General features: G+C 50.5%; 7 protein-coding genes across 7 annotated transcripts; 3 read left to right on the forward strand and 4 right to left on the reverse strand.

Moving 5' to 3' along the window:
* Nucleotides 1-323: 323 nt before the first annotated feature.
* Nucleotides 324-2,208, reverse strand: BJX68DRAFT_272731 (putative RecQ family helicase RecQ; the record flags this gene model as incomplete). Its single annotated transcript, XM_071047267.1, has 4 exons — nt 324-1,787; nt 1,871-1,905; nt 1,965-2,083; nt 2,132-2,208. 4 exons carry the CDS (start codon nt 2,206-2,208, stop codon nt 324-326), a joined length of 1,695 nt encoding a protein of 564 aa, XP_070892852.1.
* Nucleotides 2,209-2,566: 358 nt separating this feature from the next.
* Nucleotides 2,567-5,353, reverse strand: BJX68DRAFT_249183 (pentatricopeptide repeat protein). Its single transcript, XM_071042059.1, has one exon. The coding sequence runs from the start codon at nt 5,183-5,185 to the stop codon at nt 2,711-2,713; it is 2,475 nt and encodes an 824-aa protein (XP_070892853.1). The 5' UTR covers nt 5,186-5,353; the 3' UTR covers nt 2,567-2,710.
* A 110-nt stretch (nt 5,354-5,463) lies between these two features.
* rsm25 (mitochondrial 37S ribosomal protein mS23) lies at nt 5,464-6,817 on the forward strand. The gene is made up of 2 exons (XM_071042060.1): nt 5,464-6,079; nt 6,151-6,817. Exons 1-2 carry the CDS (start codon nt 5,649-5,651, stop codon nt 6,503-6,505), a joined length of 786 nt encoding a protein of 261 aa, XP_070892854.1. The 5' UTR covers nt 5,464-5,648; the 3' UTR covers nt 6,506-6,817.
* Nucleotides 6,818-7,215: 398 nt separating this feature from the next.
* On the forward strand, nt 7,216-10,855 carry BJX68DRAFT_214527 (putative cell morphogenesis protein Sog2). The gene is made up of 4 exons (XM_071037782.1): nt 7,216-7,863; nt 7,956-8,067; nt 8,128-8,480; nt 8,536-10,855. The coding sequence occupies exons 1-4, from the start codon at nt 7,439-7,441 to the stop codon at nt 10,583-10,585; spliced, it is 2,940 nt and encodes a 979-aa protein (XP_070892855.1). The 5' UTR covers nt 7,216-7,438; the 3' UTR covers nt 10,586-10,855.
* A 642-nt stretch (nt 10,856-11,497) lies between these two features.
* cp9 (putative serine carboxypeptidase) lies at nt 11,498-13,295 on the reverse strand (the record flags this gene model as incomplete). Its single annotated transcript, XM_071043678.1, has 2 exons — nt 11,498-13,033; nt 13,089-13,295. 2 exons carry the CDS (start codon nt 13,293-13,295, stop codon nt 11,498-11,500), a joined length of 1,743 nt encoding a protein of 580 aa, XP_070892856.1.
* Nucleotides 13,296-16,848: 3,553 nt separating this feature from the next.
* BJX68DRAFT_279902 (T-complex protein 11-domain-containing protein) lies at nt 16,849-20,512 on the forward strand (the record flags this gene model as incomplete). The annotated part of the gene is made up of 3 exons (XM_071048826.1): nt 16,849-18,677; nt 19,134-19,135; nt 19,275-20,512. 3 exons carry the CDS (start codon nt 16,849-16,851, stop codon nt 20,510-20,512), a joined length of 3,069 nt encoding a protein of 1,022 aa, XP_070892857.1.
* Nucleotides 20,513-20,768: 256 nt separating this feature from the next.
* BJX68DRAFT_249189 (uncharacterized protein) lies at nt 20,769-22,633 on the reverse strand. Its single transcript, XM_071042061.1, has 5 exons — nt 21,850-22,633; nt 21,734-21,796; nt 21,619-21,681; nt 21,398-21,568; nt 20,769-21,348 (listed from the first exon to the last, which is right to left on the reverse strand). Exons 1-5 carry the CDS (start codon nt 22,438-22,440, stop codon nt 20,992-20,994), a joined length of 1,245 nt encoding a protein of 414 aa, XP_070892858.1. The 5' UTR covers nt 22,441-22,633; the 3' UTR covers nt 20,769-20,991.
* Nucleotides 22,634-23,107: the final 474 nt, after the last annotated feature.

Raw genomic sequence — 23,107 nt, forward strand, 5'->3', positions numbered from 1 at the left:
CCCCCCAAAAGAAAACGAAAACCATCACCTGTATCCCTATCGCTATCTCACATCATGCCTCATGCGATATATCCAATCTCGTTGATTTCCTATCCACCTGAAGACAAAGGCTAGCAGCTTCAAAAAGCGTTAATTTCTTCATTCTAATGACTCTTCTCCTTGCATGCAAGTAGTAACCTGACCGAGATCGTAATCTCCAATATCAACCCACCTACACTATTCCATAACATTGCGAGCCCTATGGCAGATCAACAATAGGCCTAACGCTTAAGAAGATACCAGCCGACCCATATGATCTGAGACATGAACATGGAAAGAGAAAATCACCAATCACAACTGCGTAGTTCGGGAAACAGCCGATCAACCGAACAAAACATGGCTTCAAGCCAACCTGGACCAATTTCTCTGAAAAGAGTCAACCCACTTTCCGGTGCCATCTTCTTCTTTCGTTCTGCGAGCCCTTTGGGCCCCTCCTTGCAGAAATCACAGGCATATTCACAAGGCGATGACCGCGGAATCTCCACTGATATTCTTGCTCCGTCATTAACAGACTCGGTATTGACTTCAACCTTTACGGGAACTTGAGACCCCATCTTCTCTAGCTCGTAATCACCGAAAAACTCTCTTATCATCTGGTGCCTGCACTGTGTCGTGGTTTCACAGTATTGGACCACCTTCTCGAAGCTTTGTTTGCGGGCCTTTAGATTCCGGAGTAGGGAGACCTTATCGCGGTTTTGTAGTCCCGCGTTTCGACCGCCTGTGCGATTGTTCACGTTTTCGATGTCGCGGCGCAGCCGCTCTAGGATGCGTTCTCGTTCTTGCGGGTTGTAGTAAACTATCGAGGCTGCGGCACGGCCGTCGCGGCCTGCGCGTCCGGACTCCTGGACGAAGCCTTCAAATGTGCGCGGGGGGCTCCAGTGAATGACGAAGCGGACGTCGGAATTGTCGATGCCCATGCCAAAGGCTGTAGTTGCAACAATTATGTAGAAGTTTAGAGGGCCGGAGTTCAGATCTTCATTTGTGCTGTGTTGCTGCTGTTGGGGCTTTTGGGGTACTATCCATTCGTTCTGCACTCGGGTTCTGTCTTTGGCGGAAAGCCCTGCATGGTATGCTACAGCGCGGATGCGACCATCACGTCTGCACAAGGCTTCAGCGAGCTTTTCTGACGCAATCCGGGTGGAGACATAGACTATTCCCGAGATGGGTGGTAGTTTCGAGGCTGCATCAGCCCCTAATCTAGCTTCCCTTCGCGCCTGGATGGAGTGTAGCCATGCAAGCATGTCGTTGATTTGAAATGGTTCCGGTTCTGTTGGATCCGGGGCAAATCGTTGCATGAAACGGATCTCGTAATGAATGTTAGGTCGAGCGGAAGGTGTGCTGAATACCCTCAACCGAGACGGGTTGAGCCTGAGAATGTTGATTATATCCGTGCGGACCTGGGGCGTCGCTGTCGCTGTCAAGGCGCTAATGGGAACCATTGGATCTGTCAGGTTGGTTCTGAACCAAGCAAGATTCTTGTAGGCTGGGCGGAAATCATGGCCCCATTCGCTGATGCAGTGCGCTTCGTCAATAGCAATTCGAACTAGTTCTCTCTGCCGATGTATGGTTTGGAGATTGCGACGGAACGTCTCGGTCTGACAAAGTTCTGGCGTGACATAGAGGAGTCTGGTTCTCGGGTGCCCGCATAGGAGGTCGTTTAAGATAACTTTTCGTTCAGCGATGGGAGTTGTCGAGTTAATCGTGGCAACTGGCACCCCCAATGCTTGTAGTTGATTCACCTGGTCGGTCTGGTTAAGGTTAGTACTTCCTCGAACGCAGATGATCTCCGGATTTGATGGCGTCCATCAAAGGCCCTTCGCTTGGAACTCACCATCAAGGAAAGAAGTGGGCTAACAACGATGGTGACTATGAGGCAAATCTTAGCCGACTGTACACCAGATTGTGCGACGAGCCCATGGACACACCTCCATGCGTCGTCATAGCTGGCAGCTGAAAGCACAGGCTCTTTCCGAAGGATGTAGAGGCTTGTAAGAAGACATCATGACCTTCGATGGCAGCGGTGATGACATCGCGCTGCAGTGGACTAACACAGTTTAGATCTCGTAGGGAATGCTGGTTGAAATGAGCTTACCGGAACGACTTCTTCTGGAAAACGCGGTGGAGGTAAAAGTCTAGATCAACCTTACGGCGCTTCAAGCTAGCCTCCATCACTGCTGCTGCATCTTTGACGAGTAGGCGTCTAGCTCTTGACGTGTAATGGGAGAACTATAACAAAAAGTTGGAGTGTCTATTGAGAAACTGAGTAAGACGAGGAGCAAGGCTGACGATGAGATGGAGAGAGAGAAAGAGAAACACTTGATTGATTGATATGATGATAAACAAAGTGAAGGACTTTGGAAAGAGAGAAGAAGCGGTCGACAGTTACTTCCCAACTTTGAAGGTTTTAATGTGACGCGATGGGAGGTACGCGATATCACGTGGTCCATATTGATTCAATACAGTGTCTAAAAGGTCAAGAACGTAGGTAGCATCGCTAAGTTTCAGGAATATTTAAGATAACTGTTGTCTATTATGATCGCTAAAAATACAAAACCATTGTCATAGACTGACTTCAACTCAAGAGTCACCCTGGGTACACTCGAACAAATGTCACAAGATCATCGCTCGAGGGTATATATATGAGTCAATAATGTACATCGAGAGTAGATAATTAATTCGGCGGCCGGAATTTTTCCAACTGTTTGTCCAGTTCCTCCTTGACGGCCATGACATCGAGTCCCTTTCGCTTTTCCGGTTGCCAGATGCGCTCTATACGAAGCCAGACCTCCATGAGATCATTTTCACTGCAGCAAGTACCGAATGCGCGAAGGATCGTGATGATCATGCGGCGACCCAGGAACACACCATTTTCAATACGGCGTTCAAGAAATTCCTGGTCATCCTCGTCGGGCGGCTCGCGTGTCCTTTGACTAGTGAGGTGAGGTATTGGAGAATCACGATGGAGATCCGGCAAGTCGTCAAGATGACCATCATTGGAAACATGGCCGATCGAGTTGCCATTTGCCGAGCCGGTAGCAACTGAAGGCAACTGTGTGTATAAATTGTCAGTTGTAATGCTAGGATGGCGATGTGATTTGGATGTCGCGGCGACGTTAATGTCTCCCAACGGGTTCTCCCATTTGAAAAACGGAGGCAGGGCGAAGGATCGACGATGGAGTCTACTTTTAGACTCATGGAGCGCTCGGAGGTATGCTGTCCACACTGCTCGCAATTTTTCTGCCGACCAGCCTCTTTTACTTCGTCCATTGTGCGCAAACCCATCAAAAAGCAGCAAGTATATCATTCCGCGTGGAGGCACTCGATATATCCTCTCCATATCGCTCACGATCGACATGAACGCATCGAGAGTTCCCGACCTGTGCGCGTGGTGTTTGAGAAATATATGAAATGTCCGCGTATCGGGGGCCACTAGGAGGGCTTGTTGAAGAGCTCGATGATGCCGCGGAAAGGTATCTTTCAGGGACGCTGACATTTGCAGAACGCGCCCGAGCTTCTTGTTTCGTCTTCGATAGGAAACGAGCTCGGGTGTGAGGCTAGGGCCTGAAACGTGCCAGGAAGCTTTATCGGTGTTTGACGCTAAGTGCGTAGTGCTCGCAGTTGTCAAAAGACGTTGATATAGTTGCTTCGCAGTCCTTTTTTCACCAGCATTGAGAAACGATGCCATGAGGCAGTTTATAACCGTGATGTCAACGATTTCTCCGCTCTCGACATACTCGTCAAATGTCCGACCGATGGCAACAGGATCTTGTAGCAATCCGTAGTAAAATATTTTGCTGATTTTTCCAGCGCGACCGAATTGGAGCTTCCTGTTCTCCATCTCTTCTAGTATACGATCAGCGACGGTGTAATGGCCTGATTTGGTGGCTATGTCAAATAAAACGCCGAACACCACCTCGTCCGACTCAACGCGGCCTATGTGTTCCATCTGGTGCCAGATACCGATCGCTCGTACTAAATCTTGCTTATTGACCTTGCCTGTGGCGCGGCCTGCTAGGTGAATAGCGCTGGTCCAAAGTGATCGGGATACCGGAAGGCGCGCGGTCAGCATATCTTCGATCAGGGCCAGGTAACGACGAGCATCAACCCATCGACGGTCAGGTGGCTCTGCGAATCTGCGTAAAAGTGCCCCCCGCGAACGCTTCGAAAGGTGTGCAACTCCTGGGGATGGGAGTTCCCGGTACAACGTGAAGACGTAGTGATTCGATTTTCGCTTATCCCACATGGCTTCTAAGAGGTTCCTCACTGATTCGATCTTAGTCGCTGCTGTTGTTGTCTCGTCGTGGCGATAAGATGTAGTTTCAACCGGCATAAGACTATCCACGGCCTTCCTCCAATCCATGGACGGGCCAAGTGCTGCCTCATATATTTTCGACGTATATTGGAAAAGCTCTTCTCTGGGACTCTTGTAATTGGGGTATTTCTCCTCTATGTGGCTCTTGCGGATAGGGTGTTTCTCGACCCCGTGGTGCGAATAGTTGACCTTGGCAGGTCCTCTGTCGCAAAAGGGCAAATTATCCCGATCCTCACGCTGAACCATAGCTCCAGATCGCATTCTCTCGCGCGGTAACGGAGGGGCTGTGTTTCCATGCGTAAGGCTGGAGTTGACGGTGTCAACCAGAGTTTTGTGTGAAGGTTCATTTGCTGATAACTGTTCAGTCTGGAAGTCATCAGTATCGGAAATCTCCAACCGCTGTGCAACGCTAGACGTAAAAATTTGCTGTGTTCTTGGCCGATGAGCTCCCAAGGTTCGGACTCGCGCACTCAGAGAACCCGGTGCACTTTGGGCCGAAAACTGTCTGGAAGTTTCCCCCAACCACTTGTCCCCTGGACTCTTCGTTGTATTGCCTTTTGTAGATTTGATCGACACCGTACTCAGACCCCTGCCCCGGGGGGAATGTTTGTGGCAATAACCGGCTGCCACCAAAGATTGGACGAAGATATCTGCTATTGACGTCGCGCCCGGCCGAGAGTGTCTGGGGAACCGGGTTCGTCGGACGGCAGCGTTGGACAGGAGGGATGCCGAAGTATGCATCGACTCAGAGCTAGACAGGAATCTCGTTTCCGACCCCTGCGAATGTGGTGATCGCAGTTGTGGTGAGCACTGAGACTGATTGGGATGAGGCATGAGATGGCAGACATTGTGGTATTGATTCACCCATGCATTAGTTGAGTGAGTCCTGAAAGACTGTTCGTTTGAGGGAAGAGTGTTTAAGAATGAATAGACGACAGGATCAGACACGGGATGACGAAGCGAAGGGGCCAGCTCCGCGAGGAATTGAGGTGCTTTCCTATGTCGCTGTTGGAAGATGCAATATTTGAGCAGATGCGCTTTTCTGGAGAGCGGAGACCGCGTCGGGCCAATCGGAGACGGCCATTGCCAATCTTCTTTTTCTCCCCCCAAGACCCCCAACCGCAATTCCCTATCGACGACACGTTTGACATCGCGAAGTACCTCGACGTCAGCCAGGCCTTGAGTGTACTTCTACTTTTCCCTATCTCGGAGCTGCTATTGTCGAAATTCCTTTCCAACATCTACTCGCCTCGGCCTCCGACAGCACGGCGCATCAGCCGCCCTCCCCGAGTTCACGATGGGAAAATACAACTTCGCAGCGCTCAGAGTGCGCCAGACTGCTCTTCAGTCATACGCTGCGAAGAAGATTCGACAGCCTCCTATGTGGACCGACATAGTCCGTGATATTCCGCCCGCCCAGATCCTTGTACGCAGTCAACCACAGCAGCATCAACTTGTACGGCAGCGTCTGAAAACCGTCCCTGGAGAGTCAAAACCGCGGACTGTATTTGAGGTTCAAGAGAAGCGCTTGAAACCGAAGAAAGCCAGTCGCATGTTCTTGCCCGTCGAGATCAAGTATGAGGAGGATCAGCTGCGTAAGGAATTCTTCAAAGACCACCCTTGGGAGCTTGCGAGACCTAGGATCCTTGTTGAGAAGACTGGTAAAGACTTCATTCATTATGACTGGAGTCGGATGCAGCAGCCTGGTAAGAGATTGGATGGCGAAAGGTATGTTTTTATGAATTCTTAATGGTCTAGTCATGCTCGTTAACTAACATCTATATTTCACCTATCAAAAGTGTTGTGCAACGGCAGCTGTGGCTTTTGAACAACGTTCCCGATATGACAAAGAGTGCCGCATACGATATTGCGCGACGAGAATTCTACCGACTCCGTCTACAAGAGGACATTGAGCGTCGAGTAGCTGCGGAAGAAGCGGAAGCCACCGGGGCGACATTTGGGCCTTCTGCTCTAGAGTGGGGTATGGAGTTTGAGAACCAGCAATTCGAGGTCTGGAAGAAATGGGCGAAAGCAGAGGCCCAGGCTCTGGCGAACCGCAACTCAGCAAACGCCATGGCAGCTGGGACTTCCGAGGCACCTGATGCTGATGAGGGCGCTGGGTCTGAGGAGGACGTCGTTGCTCAGCCAGCTTGATCGCTATAATGTTTTTGATAGCCATGTATATTATCGTACTTGTTTGGTTCTATTGTATCACTACAGACCCCCCATGCGAGAATGGTCTGAGCGAGGGCATACCAGGAGGATTAGACCTTGCCAAAAAAAAATCGCAAAAATCGAGAAAGATAAGTATATCATTCCAAGACTCGAGGAACCTGGCATGAGCCATAGTTCTTCGTTTCAATATACTACCTAGTATATACAGTAGCTAGGTTACTAGAAGGCGACAGTGGAAAAGGGCTCTGGCCAATCGCGGCAAGAGCACACTGTAACGCTCGGCGAGGACCCAAATTTCCGGTCATCACCTCAACTCCTTGAAGTTGTCCTTCCCGACCAGTCGCGCTACAGGATAGATACTTCGCATGCTGTCCTTGGTGTTGAACCTGCTGGAATTTCTTATATCGATCCGCCTTATTCCTTTTGCTGCCGGACACAGCAGTTCTTCCTCGCTGTGTGGCACTAACTGCCGAGCCCGTTTCCTATAAATGAAACCAACCCTTCGAGTTTTAAGTCACAGGCAGCAGCGACTTTTCAACCTTCGGCTCAACCTGTCACTTTGATCCTGATATCTCGAGACCAATTTGCTTGATCACGACAATCCGCAACCTCTACTCCTGACCTCTACGAAGCAAGCGAACGCCGATACGTCTGGAACCCAACGGAGCTTCTCGGAGCTGGCCTTTGTTGTTAGCGCTCATAGAGCTGTGACACATCCACGACATACTTTGCCTTCATCCTCCTCAAAAGCCTTGCTCCCTACCTTGAGCTAGTTGTTAGCATTACGTGGCCTGGTTTCTCGATCATGCTTGTCGCGGAAGTTCCGTTTTCTGGTTGATCGCTCGAAAGGGCAATGTTGAATGCATGCTTTTGATTCGGATTGGCCGAGCCTGACTCCCTTCACCACCAGTCATGATTTCTACAATGATCCGCCCGGAGGATATTATAAGGATGCCTCCTTCGTATCGGGACATAGAAGAAGAAAGCGGAAGCCGAGAGACACCCGAGCCAATAGCACCCTCATCGTCGTCATCATCCAACACCGAAGGATCATTCAAAAATGAGGATGAAGTCGCATTGATGAATGAGCCTACTGGCGATAGTAACAGCATACCAGCAAAGCCGCTGAAGGGCCCTCGATTACTCTCCCCGGAGGAGACGATTGAACTCGCACGTCGCGCTGTAGAAAACGGAATTCAGGAAACAAAACGCTCTTTGGCAGGCAGTGAGGCTGTCAGTGATGTGGTGAAGCCGAAGTTGACCATTGATTTGGGCCACTCGAACATTTCTCGCATTCCGGAGCCTGTTGTGGATGCTATAAAGGATGAGGTTGAACGGTGAGTAGCAGTCAATAAATACGCGAGACTCTCGGTTGCATGACATGCTGCTGGGACTTTTTTGCTTAAGAAATGGAGCTAATCAAGTTTAGTCTGTCATTGTCGAATAATCATCTGGTCCATATCCCGTATCGGTTCGCGGAATGTTCGCATCTTCGATATCTTAACATCAGGGCCAACAACTTCCGTGAATTTCCCAAAGGAGTATGCTTAGTCCTCTATATTCTTTCTTCTGACATGATTGGAGTCTGATTTTCGGCGTAGGTGATCAAGTTGCCGCTCCTAGAGATCCTGGATTTGAGTCGCAATAAGATCAGTCAGCTTCCGGAAGAAATCAAGAAGCTCACGTCTCTTCGAGTTTTGTCGGTCATGCAAAATCGCCTTGATGATTTACCTCTTGGTGTATCGGATATGAATAAGCTTCAGATTCTAAAGGTCGCTGGAAACCCGCTGCGGTACCCGCTTCGGAAACTACTGGACACTTCAGAGACTGAGATTGCATCTTCAGCAATGACCGATAACGAGAAGGAAGTTGCTGTCACGGCTGAATTAAAAAGATTTCTCAAGACTCGGCAGCCTATTGCTCCTCAAGACTATGACAAGATGAATGAGCTAAGGTTTGTGCCTTCTAACTCGGTCGGTTTGAACACTTCTAATTCTGTTCATGTATAGTGAGGGAATTATGGATACACCCAAACCCGTCAAACGGGGAATGAGCAGCCGTTTCCCAGTGATTCCAAGCACAGGTGATGGTACTTCTGACCCCAAATCACCGTCACTCTCGCGGCCACCTCCTATCCCACTCAAATCCCACTATCGTATTGCTTCTGGACACGGAAGTGCTTTTTACAGTGGCCTTCAACGGCCAGGGCCCATACCTGGAATCAATGAACGCAATCGAAGTAATAGTGAAGGTATCATCCAGGCGTCCTTTGCAACCCGCTCTAAGCGAATGGGACTCATTAGTCGAAAAAACACCGACCTTGGCACTCTGGATGAGATGCGGCCGTACCGGAACAGCCATCTCCGTGGCCTTAGTTATGGGTCTATCCTTCGGACAAGGCCATCTATCAGCAACTCATCTAGCCCGAGCAGTCCACGTGAGCGCAGACGACCTAGGGATGGATATGTGAACAGAATGTCAAGCTTGCCGGAACACAAGGGTGAGTGGGAGACGGGAGAACCTATCATCAAAAGCGCCAAAGGCATCCTTTTTGCTCTGTTTCAAGTGCAGTCTCATGTCTATTCCTTAATCAACGTTATTAGGCGCAACGAAGAGCGGCGCAATAGTCTCGAAATCCTTTTCTACAATGCCACCACGCATGTGGACCGATTGAACGACGCCTTGGAGAATGCAGAAAACTCAAGAACCGAGGACGCGGAGCCCATGCGGGCTTCCTACGAAGCCGTCAAACGAGAGTGCGAAACATGCATTATGGCGTATTCCCATGTTGGTGCGCAACTGCGCAACAGTCTTGATCGAATTGTTGCCAACGGTGACTCGCGTTACGTGCGCTCGCTGATGCTCATGATTTTCGGTAGCGTGATTGAGCTTCGCAATGCTTGCACCGGCTTGGAAGTTCCTGTCCAACCCCAAACACAGCCAACTGGTAAATTACCGGTACCTGAGGTCTACAAGGAGTCTCTCAGTTCGGACAGGCTTGCTGGTGCGACAGTGACCCCAACGCGGGGAAGAGAGCCCTCATTCTCAACCCGACGGCTCCGCAGCGACACGACAATCCTGCATCCTCAGATTAGCACAAATGGGCCTCTACCAGCGTCAACCACCTATCAGTCTGCCGTCAGCTCCCCAGGTTTTGCACCCACGCCATTAAGCTATGGCGCACGGAGCCGATCTAGCAGCCGGTCCAATCATATAAATACATCCGTGCCTTCTTCTCTCGCCACCCCTCGGTCAGGCGAGTCGTTTCCTCCTATGCCTACGTCGGTAATACCGCGGATCAACCCCTTAACAGGCCTCGACGAGATAGAAGAGGAGCGTATCTTTGAAAAAGTTTTCTACCAGCTCAGCGCGGCCTACACGGCTGCTCTCCATGCCTTGCCCATAGCGCGCCGTCAGTTCGAGGCTAAACTTGCAGAGCAGAACCGAGAATTCGGCGACATTCAAATGCTGTGGAACAATCTCATCCGCCGCTGCCGTGCATGCGAAGACGTATCCGAAGCCCTCGGAGTTCGCTTATCCAACATGAAAATCAAGGAGCCAGGCGGGGGCATGCGTAATCAGCGCGAATTTTGGCAGCTATGCAAGTCGTTCATGCAATCCTTTGTTGACTTGGTGACAGATATGCGCGAAGTGCGGAACATGCATCTCCTTCCGTCCGAGATCATTGTGATTCTTCGACCAGTTCAGAAGTCAAGCAGAGAAGCAGGTCGCTTGATCGAAGCCTCGCCGTGGTCATATCTCGCAGATCTTGCTCCCGGAAACGGTCCGACGGCCATATACGGACCGCCATTACCGTCGCAAAATCATCATCACCACAACCATCACCACAATCCCCAGCTCAACACGAACCTATCGCCCCAATTCGTCAATCTTCCTGCAACGCCCCTGAGCGCGGCTCTCGGTCCGGCTGCACAGGCCACGGTACCTTCTACCCCCGCGAGTGCATACAGCGACAAATTCTTCGAGGGAGACGTCTTCCAACGCGCCGACTCCTTACTCTCAATGCCAAACCAGGCGCCATTTTTTACTCGACGATAATGTGTTACTATGAAGGCGCACGCATACACGATTTTTGGCTTCTTCCATCCCACCGCCCTTGACTACCGCCGTCATAGAGATGGCATGACCATGTTAATTTCCGTGGTACTTTGGTCAAGTACATACAGGCTGGCTTCCCCTTTCGGCAGGACCGAAGATCACGACAGCTCAGCACAGCCCAGACCAGGCCATTCCCAAAGCCCAACCGAACCCGACGCCGCGCTTGGAGACCTGCATCAACACGCTTCCCGAAGCGACTCGGTGCATATGAACGGTCCCTGTAAGCCATTCCGAACATCCCGGGAATCTGTTACTCGGTTAGACTGGCTAGCCTCAAGTCATGATGATTTTGTTTATTTTTGTTTCGAAGATGTATACCTAAGTAGCTGCTTGGTTCGCTATTTGTTGTCTTCTTTTTCCTGTCTTTCGTTTTGTTGGGTCTATGGCTGGAGTATTAAGAAAAAAGTGCAGTTACTGTATCTGAGTGTGGGCGGCGTAAGGCAGAGACCGGGTTCAGGAGTATCTACGGCTATCTAGTTTATGCATATCAAGACCGTTCAGGTTGCTATACGAATTTTCATGGGTTGGGATGGTGTACTTTGTTTATTCACACCAGGATTTGTGTATTCTCGGAAAGCGTTAATGTATGTGAATGCAGGAAATGAAATTGTCGTATCTTGGCGACTTTTCCTCCATCATGAATATTCCTCCAGAGGTCCCTGTCTAATGTGTACATAGATCAAGAAAGTAACTGGGCCAGCCAGCCAATCATAAAGCTATTGTGCAACGCAGCGAGCCTTCTCCAAGCACGTACCCAGCCTGCAACATAGTAAAGCAAAAGAACCTCAAAGGCTTAGAGGGAACCCATAGCGCAGCATACGTACTAGCCAATAATGAGTGGTTGAAGATTCATCAATCGGAGACAACAACATCCCTCACATAAGCAAACATCTCACGTGGCTTACTTGCAAAGACACTGTGACCCGCGCCCCAAAACAGGTGGTATGTTACACCGCGCTCCGAAGCCCATTTCCCGGCCTCGGGCACAGGGCACGCTTCGACTGGCTTGGTATTTCTGGCGTTGGAGCGTGGGGGTGTATGCGATGATGATGCATCGTTGTAGCTGTCTTGCGTGCGGGCGGTTGTGATTGAGGTACTGTTTCTGCTCCTGCTTCTGCTGCCGCTACTGCCGCGGGGATGGCGGGAGAGAAAAGGTGCGGCGTTATCGGAGTAGAAGGGACGGTTGATTGGTTGAGAGAAGCCCTGGGCTCCGTGCCAGGTCATATTCTGCAGCGCGAGCTCGGCGCCGTAGGGGTTAAGGAGCATGTCGTACTCGCCGAAGTAGATGTGGAGGGAAATGTTGTGTGACGTGACCAAAGTCGGAAGAATGGAGTAGACGGGCGCACGAGGAGATTGGCTACCGAGGAGGATGTCGAGGATTGTGGAGTTACAGGCTGCGTATTCTGACGGCGATGGTGCTGGACTTTCAGCATCAGCCGCTGACGTTGATGTAGGCCTTTTTGCGATGTTCAGTGCGGCTTGGACGTCGGCGCGGCTGAAGTACGAAGAGACAAGGGGCAGTGAGTTGACTGTGCTACAGTCGTGGCTGATGTCATACACGTCGAAGCACGGTTTGCCTACCCCAGAGGCGGACACTGAAGACAAATAGTCCATTGCAGTTGCAAAAGTTGCACAGCGCCCATAGCAGGAGGAGTGCACGATGGACAATCGTACCTCTTCCGGCGTTGTTGGATTGATGTTGCAGGACCCATTGGCTACATCGTTGAGATCACGACGCAGATGCTGCTGGCGCCGATGCTTGTAATTGAGGTTCTCTGGATTCCCAGGAATACGGATAGTACTCTCCGGGGGAAACTGGGCTACTTTTTCCAGGATCTCTTCAAAGCCACATGTCTCACCTGCTTCCCGGTAAACGTCTAGAACTTCATCGGGTATCCGGAGAAGGGATTGATGCGATTCCAGAAACTTCCCAATCGTCACTGTAGACATTGCGGCTGGGTTGCCGATTGATGCATCACCAAGCGTTATGGAACGAAGATTGATGGGAAACGAAACCTGATTCTCGACTATGGCGGATGCAAAGTATGGTACATATATCCCTGCCCATGACTCTCCCATCATGTGTACATGCTTTGATCGAAGATGGGGAAATTGGCCAAAGAAGGATTGAAACCAGGCATAGAACTGCGAAGTTACAACCTCATTGTCAACTGCCGGGTACGGATAGCTCGCAGTCGAATAGCCTGTCCCAACAGGCTGATCGATGTACAGGAGATGGCCGAATTTGGTCCATGCGTATGGATTCGCAGTAGCGCGAGTCGAGTTGCCTTCAAAAGAGATTGGCCCATTCCCTGTCGTTAGTCCGATCAAGGACGAGCAACCGGGGCCTCCATTGAACCAGACTATGCAAGTAGCTGTCAGTTCAAGCTCCGAAAGCACCCCCATCATCTTAAGACTAGCTGAGTAGATTGTCATCGTATACAGGATCTTCAGTCTGGAAAAGCCAGAAAAACAGAGCGTTGCCCGGCGCAGTATTGGGAATTGGAAGTCGACCAGCCCAGCTGGGAGGCAGCGCAGGATTATCTGGCAAGGAATGAACTTTGAACTGGGAGTTATCCGGGGCTGTGTGGCTTAGGCCGAAAAAAAGACAGGATATCGCCCAAAGAGCTGGCAAAAAAAGTGAATGCATGGCGCTAATGCTATCGATTGCTGGCTGAACCAGGCCGTTGTAAAAGCAGCGGAGGCCAGAGGGCTGAGAAGACGGATACACTGGATGTTAAGACGTCCTCTGCAAAGCTGTTGAAGGTACGACATTGCTTTTAAATTCATCTGACCGGCCATGTGCGACGGAAGCGATCGAGAACGCATCGTCAATAAGAGTGTCTCTCCCGATACCGATCTCAATAAGGCAAACACCCTATTGAGCCCAGATCAGGGTAAAGCATCGTGAGTTGCCACCAACTGGCGGATTCTACCTCATAAAACAGATTTTGCTTGGTTGTAAATAGAAATATTTTGTAGAAGGAGATCAAGCGCATGAGAGAACAAATGCTGGTCAATTGTTGGGTCTTTCTGAACAGCCCGCAGTGCGGATCATGAAGTAGTGTTGCGATGGCTCAATGGGCAGACGTTGTCGGGTCATCATGACTATGGTTACCGTTCTTCAAGCAGATGGGTTTAATGATGCGAATAATGGTCTCGCCTGACGTTGTATGTACTCCGCCAGGGTCTGAAAATGTCTGAAAATGCGCGTGGATCGAGATCAGACAGTACGGAGTACATGTCTCGATGTCTCGTGCAAGTACGGTCACATGACCAGATGAATCCTATCCCGTGACCCGATTAGTGAGATTGGTCTCACTCTTCGATGTCATGCCCTGGCAGCTTCTGATGCTTTCTCTCTCTCGGATCTCCCGCTCCAGTCGACACACTGTCACTGAGATCCAACATTCGACCGAAAGATTGTCCGCGGTCCTTTGCGACGTCGCCATCGCTACGTACTGATGAAATTGTGCGTCACGACGGAGCGACGAAGGGCCAATTGCTCTTTGCATCGAGACATAAGCTTGCCTACCTCATTTGCCTCTCTCCCAGCCCTGATGAGGGCTCCAATTACCCCAGCTCGGATTTGAAGGAATCCGCGCATCATTGATGGTCACTGTCTTGATTAAAAGTCAGAAGACAACAGGATCGCAGACGACACCGCTGTTTTGCCGATACTCGATGTAAACAATTTGGCTTCCAATCGATACCCATCCGTCACCATCCGTCCCAGAATGAGGCGGCCTACCATACGGTGTGAAGATTTTAGTTGAGCTCGTGCGCAAAGTGAGGCGTTTTAGATGCTCCGACACTGGCGTCCCCCATTCGTTCGTGGTCTCGGAGAACCTCACCGCATGATCTTCAACGAAACTCGATTTCAATCAATGACCTTGACGGGTCGCCAGACGGCCTGGGCAGATGAACTGACTGTCTAAAGCCCGAGGGAAGAATAATTACATGAAGCAATGAAGTACAGATCTTGCACACCAATCAATGGCACGATCCGACTTGTCAATTGCCAAAATAACCTGTCCCGTGGCTCGCCTCTACGAGTAATAGGGCGGGCGTCGACATGCTAGGAGCCATCGACTGACGCGCATTGAGTCACGATATCGCTTTCAGGACTCGCCAAATCTTGAGCAGAAACGGCGTGTAACGCGATACCATGAATCCCGCAGGAATCACCCGCGATCCTCGATTGCCATACCGAAATGTCGGTGACAGGAGCGGGTCTCCGCTTCGGGGAAGAAACCATAATTATTACCTAGGTATCGTATAACCAACCCAATTGCTCGGGAATCCCACGGTAGTCACCCCTGGCACGGGGGCCCAGGCAACTGGTGGGGGACGTGCAATGTAGCAAAACCCCGAAAACCAAATAACGGAGGGAGGCGAGGCGCCCGCATATAATCTTGTCTGTAGGCGACATCGAAACGGGAAACGAAGCCGGTCGGTATGTTCCGAGAGCAATTGAAGAAGCCGAATGCGTCAATGAGGTGAGTCTGCTGGATGAGGCGACAAAGTACGCTGGAGAGTTGAGAATGGGCCCAGGAATGCAGTTGGGAGCATCCCTACTGTTTTTTATCCTCGACTCCTTTCGCCTGGGAAAAAGCAATCCTGCGGCAAGCACACCGCGGATCCTATGCTTCACTTCGAGTTGTCCTTAATCTATCTACCGAGTACTCCGTACACCAGCGCGGTCAGTTGCATTGTTCAATTCATCATTATTTCCTTGGTTCCATCTTGAACTGGACTGTAGAGTTGATAATGAGGTTCTTCGCTCAGGACTGGGCAGGACAATCAACGTCTCTCTCACATCTGCCGTCCTCCTGGGCCCGTTTTCGGATACAGACATGAAAGTCTGTCCAACTCACGTCCTGGCTCTTCCGCCCCGGAGTCGTGGATGCGCAACAGGGATTTCCGTGGAGTCAATGCCACTTTTGCGCGCTTCTGACCATCTCTCTCTCCACCCACCCGAGGCGGCCACAATCTGGCTTCCCACGCCGCCGTGGAATCGTTCGAGTTCTTTGCTGGCCGTCCGCCGGAAGCGTTAGGCTCAAGCCTCACTCTTTCTCTCCCACCATTATTTAGTATTTTTCTTCGTCATTTTCTTGAATTATTTGCTTTTTTCCAAGTTTTTATCGGCTTTGTCGTTTTGACTTTCGAGAAATGCATTCCAATTGCTATTCTCAATCTGCATGGTAGTAACGTGTTCAGCTCTCCAGCCACACTTCGAGTTGTTGCACTGTAAATAGCAACTCCTTCTTTGTCTCCATCTCCATCTCTATACCACTTCATCGTCATTCTTCTCTTCTGCTACCAGGCGTGGTCCACTTAGTCTTTTCTCCGGTTTCATGTCCAGGGCAACGTAGCATGTCTACTTCATACCGTTATTGGTCATATCAGAGCGGCTTTATTTCAGCTCCGGGCGCCTTCCTTGTCTCTTTGCACTGATCCAAGCCCTGCTGCCACCAGGTAGAAGTACTATATTGTTCTTTCAAGCAGTCGCTGCCAGCGTCCTTGTTTGCCCTCGCTGGCTTGCATAGCTGCATCTTCCCTTTTTTTTTTCCTTTCCACCCTCTCAAAAACCATCTTTGCTCCCCCGCGCCTTTGGCTTCCTGCCTCTACCCTCCAGCATTTTTGGCCCTTGATCGCTGTTGCTTCTTTTTCTCTCTCGCTCGGACCGGGTGACTCTTGCTGGCTCTGTTGCTCAATCGCCAGACAAGTTACCCAAGAAACAAGACAGCAATCGTGCACAACAATAGCAATCGAGAGTTTCCTGGAGGAATCCCACTATCGATTTATCATTTGGGCATTGGACGTACCTGATCAGTTTCCATTTCCAAGACCGGCAATTTTGCGATCGACCATAATTATCGGCAGGTAAGTTCTGAACTATCTCTCCCCCTTCTCCCTCCCTCTGTCCCTCACCTTGTTTCCCCCCTCGATTGCAGGCAAGGACTGACGACAGGGCACCTGTGAAGGGATTCCATCCATCTTCACGGTTGATCGACCCGACAACAGGGTAAAGGTCACTGTCGGTGCCTTGCGTCGGTGAAAAAAGGAGTTGCTCGTGACCCTAACAACAACTTACCAGGCTTTATTGCACTTGTTCTGGTCTTGATTCTCCGTCTCTTGTCCCTCCGGCTACCCTCCGCAAATCAATCCACCGCCACACTGGGGTCAGGTGTGAATGGAAAATGGACCTTCAAAAGACAAAGGAAGCCCATCACACGGCGGGCAAGAAAGAAGAGGGGACAGAGTGCCCCTTAGAGCCATACAAAGGAAATAGCCATTCAAAGAATTCGCCGAAGAATGATTCCCTAGGCCACCATTCAGAGACGAACAAGACAAGGGAATCTGCAAGTGGAGGTCATCGACCGCAGAATGGTGAACTGTATACTCCAGACTTAGATCAAGCTACAACGCCTTTGTCGACCGCATCCGCTCCTTCAATCGCACACTCCGATCTATCTTCTACATCATCGAGGGCGATTGAGATACCTCCGTCCCTATATCTTAGTTCCAGGGATGCAATACTGTTAGCATCGGCCAATATGAACCCTCCGGTCACCAAGGGCACGCTGAGCGAACTGGACCTACCCTGCATTATGAACAACATTAATCTACGTATTGATGCCAACTTCGACCGCGATCTTCACTTTAAGCCTGACTGTGATGGTGAGAAGGGCAGGAAGAAACGAAAGGATGCCGCAGACTACTGGGAAGCAATGGCTGTTGAGATTGGTATCTACGCTTTCAGTGCCTCGTGTGGAGTGGAAAATCAGGCCCGGCCTGGGTCTCGAGACAAACGACGAACCTTTGAACCCCGGCTTCCTGCATTATTCGAAACTTTGCAAGACGTCCTCAAGACACTTGTCCCAGAGCGCGACCACCCAAGTATCATGCAGAACCTTGAAGTTGCTCTGCTGATGCAACAAATTCAAAAGGGTGTGCTTGACATGGTCGGAGTTGCCAAGTGGCTTGCAGCGCTCCTCAAGACACATTGCGCCCCAATGCGCGATGATTGGGCGGATAGCATGGTTGAACAAATCACGTCAGGCTCACAGTCTCAGAATCCTAGTGAGATAGTCCGTGGTCTCCATACTCTGTTCGGTATCCTGGAGGCTATGAAGTTGGATGTTGCCAACCACCAGATACGGGCATTTCGTGTCCTTCTCATCGAAGATACCATTCCCTTTCTGCAGACTTACTTCAAGAGCAAGATCGAAAGGGACAACTTCCACGTGGAGTCCTCTAGGCAGTGGTATCTAAACCTCCGGGAACAAGAGCTGCGCAGGATGGAGGACCCAACACAAACGGACGGCTTTTGGCCACTTTCGCTTCTTCTCCAGGGTTTGAGCGAGTTTCTACTGCAATTTGATAATCCCGAGGGGTTTCCCGAGACCTTTATCTTTGACTCCGACCGCTTGTGGGGCTTACGAGCGTGTTTGCAAAACGCCATCAACCTCGAAATCTGCTGGTATATTCTTGAGCGTTATGTGCAGTCTCATAAGCGGCATATCCCCTCCCCTGAGCGGACAGGTACCACTTTTCGCTCTCGGGTCGGAACCCTAATGGAGGAAAACGAGGACTGCGCTCGTGGGTCGCCTCGATGGTTGAAGAACGTGCGCAGCATTGCTTTGGAGATCGCCCGGTTTGCCAACATGGCATGCTGTGGCGATGTCAGAATTGAGGACGATGTCATTGAGCGGATGTTAGAGTGGAATCTGTCGAACGATGGTGACTTGTTTCGAGCCTCTCGGGATATACTCAGGCAAAAGCTGCGTTATTCAACCTTTGGTTTAGCCAAAAGATACCTCAACATGTCACCGCTGGCTATCTGCGAGGCACAGCGACACTCTCCCCACGGGTCCTTTGACCAACAACACTACGACATTGAGCGAATTTCAACGCGGCTAGCACATATTGCTGTGCTGCACTGGAGAGTGTGGGCACCTATCCTCTATGTTCGCGAGAGCATGCCGCCAACTGGCGGGTCGATGTTTCAGGCCGAACATGAGCAGGCGTTCGATCATCTTCCATTTTAATTTTCAAGAGAGAAGCTTGGCATTCTGTCTTTTGAGGAAACTCCAAAGCGTTTTCAATCACATTATCTATCTTTTATCGCTTATGTTATGCAGTTTAGCGTGCATGGGAGTATTTAGGGCGTCAAGGCATATACAAGTCGGGCGGTGTTTGTTTCGGGGCATCCCGGGGTATTTGGAATAGAGGGCATTCTTTTCACCCTACAAGATATCTAATCTTAATCAATGCAATATGTACCCTTCCCGTGCGTCTCTTTTCAAAATCCCGAAGCAACTTTGTTACCATACCCTGAAGCCCCAGGCTTTCGTGCCGGTGTAGATATCGCCTTATGTAATCACCGAATCCTTGACCTAACTTCAAAATATACACAACCAATCCTCCAAAAACCCACGGCCACTATTACCACCACGTCTTTACATTCAATGTCCCAACCCAGAAGTATTGAAGAATATACTGAATGAGAAGTAGAGGATGCGCCTCACTTTTCCCCTCTTCAGACTCAAGCCCACCATATCTTCCCCCACAACCTCACTCTCATGGCTTTCTACACTCAAAACAAAACAACTGCAGCACATAGCTCAGAAAACCGGTCTACCCACTTCGGGAACTAAACCCGTTCTTGTTGCGGGGTTGGAGAGTGGGCTTACGCCGTATCGATCTCCTGTTCCTCTTCAAGAAGAGCAAACTGCGAGGAATGGGAAGCAAAGGGAGAAAAAGCAGGAGAGGAGAGGGATAAGTTTATTAAGCATTGATATGGGGATTCGGAACTTGGCGTTTGTGCATCTGAGGTGTGATTATTCTTCAAGTTCGATTTCTCCAAACCTTGGTACGGGTTTGGCGGGTGTGGACAGGAAGAAGGAGGATAAGATTGTCCTAAACGCCTGGCGACGAATCTCTCTTCCGTTCTCGCGACCGTATACGGTTGAAGAGTTCGAGGCGTATCTAAACACACCTCTCGGTGCCTCCGAGTCTCAGCCAGAGACCGAATCCGAGTCCGAGTCTTTATCTAACCTAGAAACCCCAACCGCAAAGAAGAACCAAAAGGAGAAAGAGAAGGAGTTCTTCTCCCTCCCCATCTACGCCGCCCACGCCCATAGCATAATCTCAACCCTGCTTTCGCGGTACAACCCCACGCACATCCTGATCGAGCGGCAGCGGTTCCGGTCTGGTGGTGGCTCCGCCGTGCAAGAGTGGAGTCTGCGAGTGGGTGTATTTGAGGGGATGCTTTGGGCTGTGTTGGGGACGTTGCGTGCTCAGAGCCAGGCTGGGTTGGGGGCTCAGGGTGTGTTAGGACGAGACGGGGACGGGAATGATGTAGAGGGAGACGGGACTGAGCCTGCATGGCCCTTGGTGGTCAGTATTGAGCCGGGCCGGGTGGGCAGGTATTTGATGCCTCACGGTGCTTCAACTGATTCAACCACCGCTGCGGCTGAGGCAAGCGCGAAGCCGAAGAGGAAAAATACGAGTCGCGAAGGCAAGAAACTCAAGATCAACCTCGTTGGGTCATGGCTTGAGAATGGGTCTTTTGCAATCGGCGACGATGCAGTGGAGCCGTGGGTTGAGAGGTATATGTCAAAATGGAAGAAGGAAAAGAAGCGGGTGAAGACGAGGTCGGCATCGAGATTGAAAACGGAAAGGCGGGCTCCTACGAATAAGGATGCAGATGATGGTGGGAACAATGCTGCTGTTGATATTGGAAAACTTGATGATTTGGCGGATTGTCTTGTTCAGGGAATCGCCTGGTTAGAGTGGGAGAGGATGAGGGGGAGGGTTGCTAGGGATGGCGTCGGTGCCGCTGGGCTTGAGTTACCATGATTAATTAAATCCTGGTGCACTAATATGTTTTATTAGATGTTCTATTTTATTATGCCGTGATACCCATTTCACCTATATTTGTACACATATATCTATAGATGTCCAGGATATAAGATATATTCATCATCTACGAGGCTTGGTGTATCAGTGATACGAGCATGTTCTCATTAGCACATACTAGACAATTTACTTCCAAGTCGTTTCGAGATAATCCATGAGGGCTCTATCTAGCGTAAACGGTATAAACAATTTGGAAGAGAAAAAAAAATGTGGTTGAATTGGAGAATCCGAGCGACCAGACTCCACAGAGAAGGGAACAGCAGAACCCTACTCCAAAGAAATGAAGAGATATAAACAATCAAGTCTAGATGTTGCTAGATAGTAATATCACAAGGACTGAAAGCTGACGCCTGCATATCTTGTCCTAGAGTGACTTCCGTTCTGAAGCCACTCATCCCAGTTAGAACCGACAGATCAGTTTAGATATATCGACGACGCCAGTTCGTGGGAGCAGGCCCTCGACTACTGGTGACGAAGCCGGTGGGCCTTGCGTAGCCGCTGCTGGATCCAGGGCGTGTGCCGTTATAGCCGGGACGCGTGCCGTTGTTATGAGGAGGAAGTGTTGGGAACGGAGGGGGTGTGTAAGTTGGGATGACAGGCGTGTAGGTGGTCGTCGGGACAGGACCGTTGTCAGATTCATCATCCTCCTCCTCATCATCGTCGTGGCCGTGAGGTGGTCGATGAGGGTGGTTAGGACGACCTGGGCGACCAGGACGCGTGGTAGCGTGCTGGTTGTTGTTCTCAGGCTCGGTGTAGGTAGCAGTAGGTCCAGCAGTCTAACTTGTTAGTAGGCGGCATATATAAGAAGTTAGGGTTAAGACATACTACGGTGACGGTAAAGGATTCGGTAACTGTAACCGTAGCCTGAGGGCCACAGGCCCCAGAACCGGAGTCGGTCCAGGAACCAGAGCCTGAAGAGCTTGTAGGAACCGGGCGCACAGTGTAGATTGAGGTTGTGGTTGAGGTAATTGTGGTGTCGGCACCCGAGGACGGAGCCTTTGCTAGTCAGTTATGGTTATTTGGACTAGAATTTATTAGGGACATACCTCGCCACCTGCAGTCGCGGCGGAAGTTACGACGGCAGTGTTGTCACCAGGAGCAGTAAGAGACTAGATTCATTAGTGAGATGCGTTGAGGGGTTGTCTTGGTTGCAGGGCATACCCCATCAATTGAGGTCACGGTAGTGGTCACCACGTCAGTGTTGTCTCCTCCAGGGGTGAGAGTCTAGTATCACTCGTCAGCTGCGCTACCCTGTCCTGGCTTTAAAGGATTCATACCTCATAGACGGTTTCAGTACGTGTGCGAGTCTTGTGGATGGTAGTCGTGACAACACTTGTCGTAGTGCCCGTGCCCAATGTGTAGGTGATGGTCACAACCTCACCCGGCCCCTCGGTCTCATAGCCGATGCTGGTGGTTCCTGGCCGGGCCGGGCTCGTGGTGAGAGGAATACTGGGTGTATGAGTGCGGCTAGTAGGGATCACGGGCACAGATGACGAGCTAGGCGTAATTGGAGAGACAGGGGTGACCGGCCTAAGAGGAGTACTTGGGATAATGGGAACAGAGGAGCTGGGACTCGGGGTACGAGTACTAGTAGGAATCACAGCCACAGAAGATGAGCTAGGTGTGACTGGAGAAATAGGGCTGACTATGGGAGTACTCGGCGAGACAGGTAAAACAGGTGTGACTGGCGCAGAAGAAAGAGGAGGCGGGGTTGGAAAGACCGTGATATAGGTCGTAGTAGTCGTTAGGTTGGAGAATCCGTTCGGTTGGAAACGCCTCTCATGGCGAACTTGACGACCATGGGTAGTCTCTCCAACGGCGGCCAAGGCGCCTAGAAGAGCAACAGAGAGCTTGAAGGTAAACTGCATTGTGAGGATGTCGACAGTCAATGTCTGATCTTGGTAAGTCCTCAAAGGAAGGCAAAGCTGCGAACTCAATTCGCGAAGCAATAAGTTGAAGGAATGACTGAAAAGAATGAACGTGTCTCAGACACTGAAGTGCAAGAACGAGAGAACGGACTCTACCAGAGAGGATCGATGAAGAGAGAAGGAGAAGGGAAGAGAAGAGAAGAGGGAAAGGCAGAGACAGGGAGAAAGAAGATGTACGTTTTATTAAACCTGGAGACTGACAGATCTGGGACGGCCCAACGCATGGCCAGACCCTGCTGCAAAGGCACAATCCATGGCATAATGGGCTCATGGGTCTTGTTCGTTTGCATATTAGAGCCATAGAGAATGAATAAGGTCCCGTTGCTAATCTCGCTAGTAAAAGCCAAGGTTCGATGAGGCCGTTTCATGTTGCGTTTACTCCACCCATGCTTCATCCTCGATCACCTCAGGCTTGGGAAAAATGGGTCCATGCTAGTACAGCAGTGAGCTTATCAGAACTCAGTCGATTCGTCATTATTGAGCCTTGACAAGCACGTCTCATGCCGCGCCGATCAGCGACAACGTTGATCTCCAAGTATCATCCGAGCGGGGATTTGATCCATTGTCTGGAGTCTGAAGTCATCTTCAACGTTTACTTTTCCAAATA

This window comes from Aspergillus pseudodeflectus (genome assembly GCF_044049435.1).
Source record: "Aspergillus pseudodeflectus strain CBS 756.74 chromosome Unknown BJX68scaffold_88, whole genome shotgun sequence".
Taxonomy (NCBI): Eukaryota; Fungi; Ascomycota; class Eurotiomycetes; order Eurotiales; family Aspergillaceae; genus Aspergillus; species Aspergillus pseudodeflectus.

Bases quoted from the DNA above. Each gene is read 5' to 3' on its own strand.
- BJX68DRAFT_249183 (XM_071042059.1), bottom strand. From the start codon at position 5,185: ATGCCTCATCCCAATCAGTCTCAGTGCTCACCACAACTGCGATCACCA.
- rsm25 (XM_071042060.1), top strand. From the start codon at position 5,649: ATGGGAAAATACAACTTCGCAGCGCTCAGAGTGCGCCAGACTGCTCTT. The intron at 6,080-6,150 runs GTATGTTTTTAT...ACCTATCAAAAG, and splicing joins AAGAGATTGGATGGCGAAAG to TGTTGTGCAACGGCAGCTGT.
- BJX68DRAFT_214527 (XM_071037782.1), top strand. From the start codon at position 7,439: ATGATTTCTACAATGATCCGCCCGGAGGATATTATAAGGATGCCTCCT. The intron at 7,864-7,955 runs GTGAGTAGCAGT...AATCAAGTTTAG, and splicing joins ATAAAGGATGAGGTTGAACG to TCTGTCATTGTCGAATAATC. The intron at 8,481-8,535 runs GTTTGTGCCTTC...GTTCATGTATAG, and splicing joins GACAAGATGAATGAGCTAAG to TGAGGGAATTATGGATACAC.
- BJX68DRAFT_249189 (XM_071042061.1), bottom strand. From the start codon at position 22,440: ATGCAGTTTACCTTCAAGCTCTCTGTTGCTCTTCTAGGCGCCTTGGCC. The intron at 21,797-21,849 runs GTATGAATCCTT...GAGTGATACTAG, and splicing joins GTACTGAAACCGTCTATGAG to ACTCTCACCCCTGGAGGAGA. The intron at 21,349-21,397 runs GTATGTCTTAAC...CTAACAAGTTAG, and splicing joins AATCCTTTACCGTCACCGTA to ACTGCTGGACCTACTGCTAC.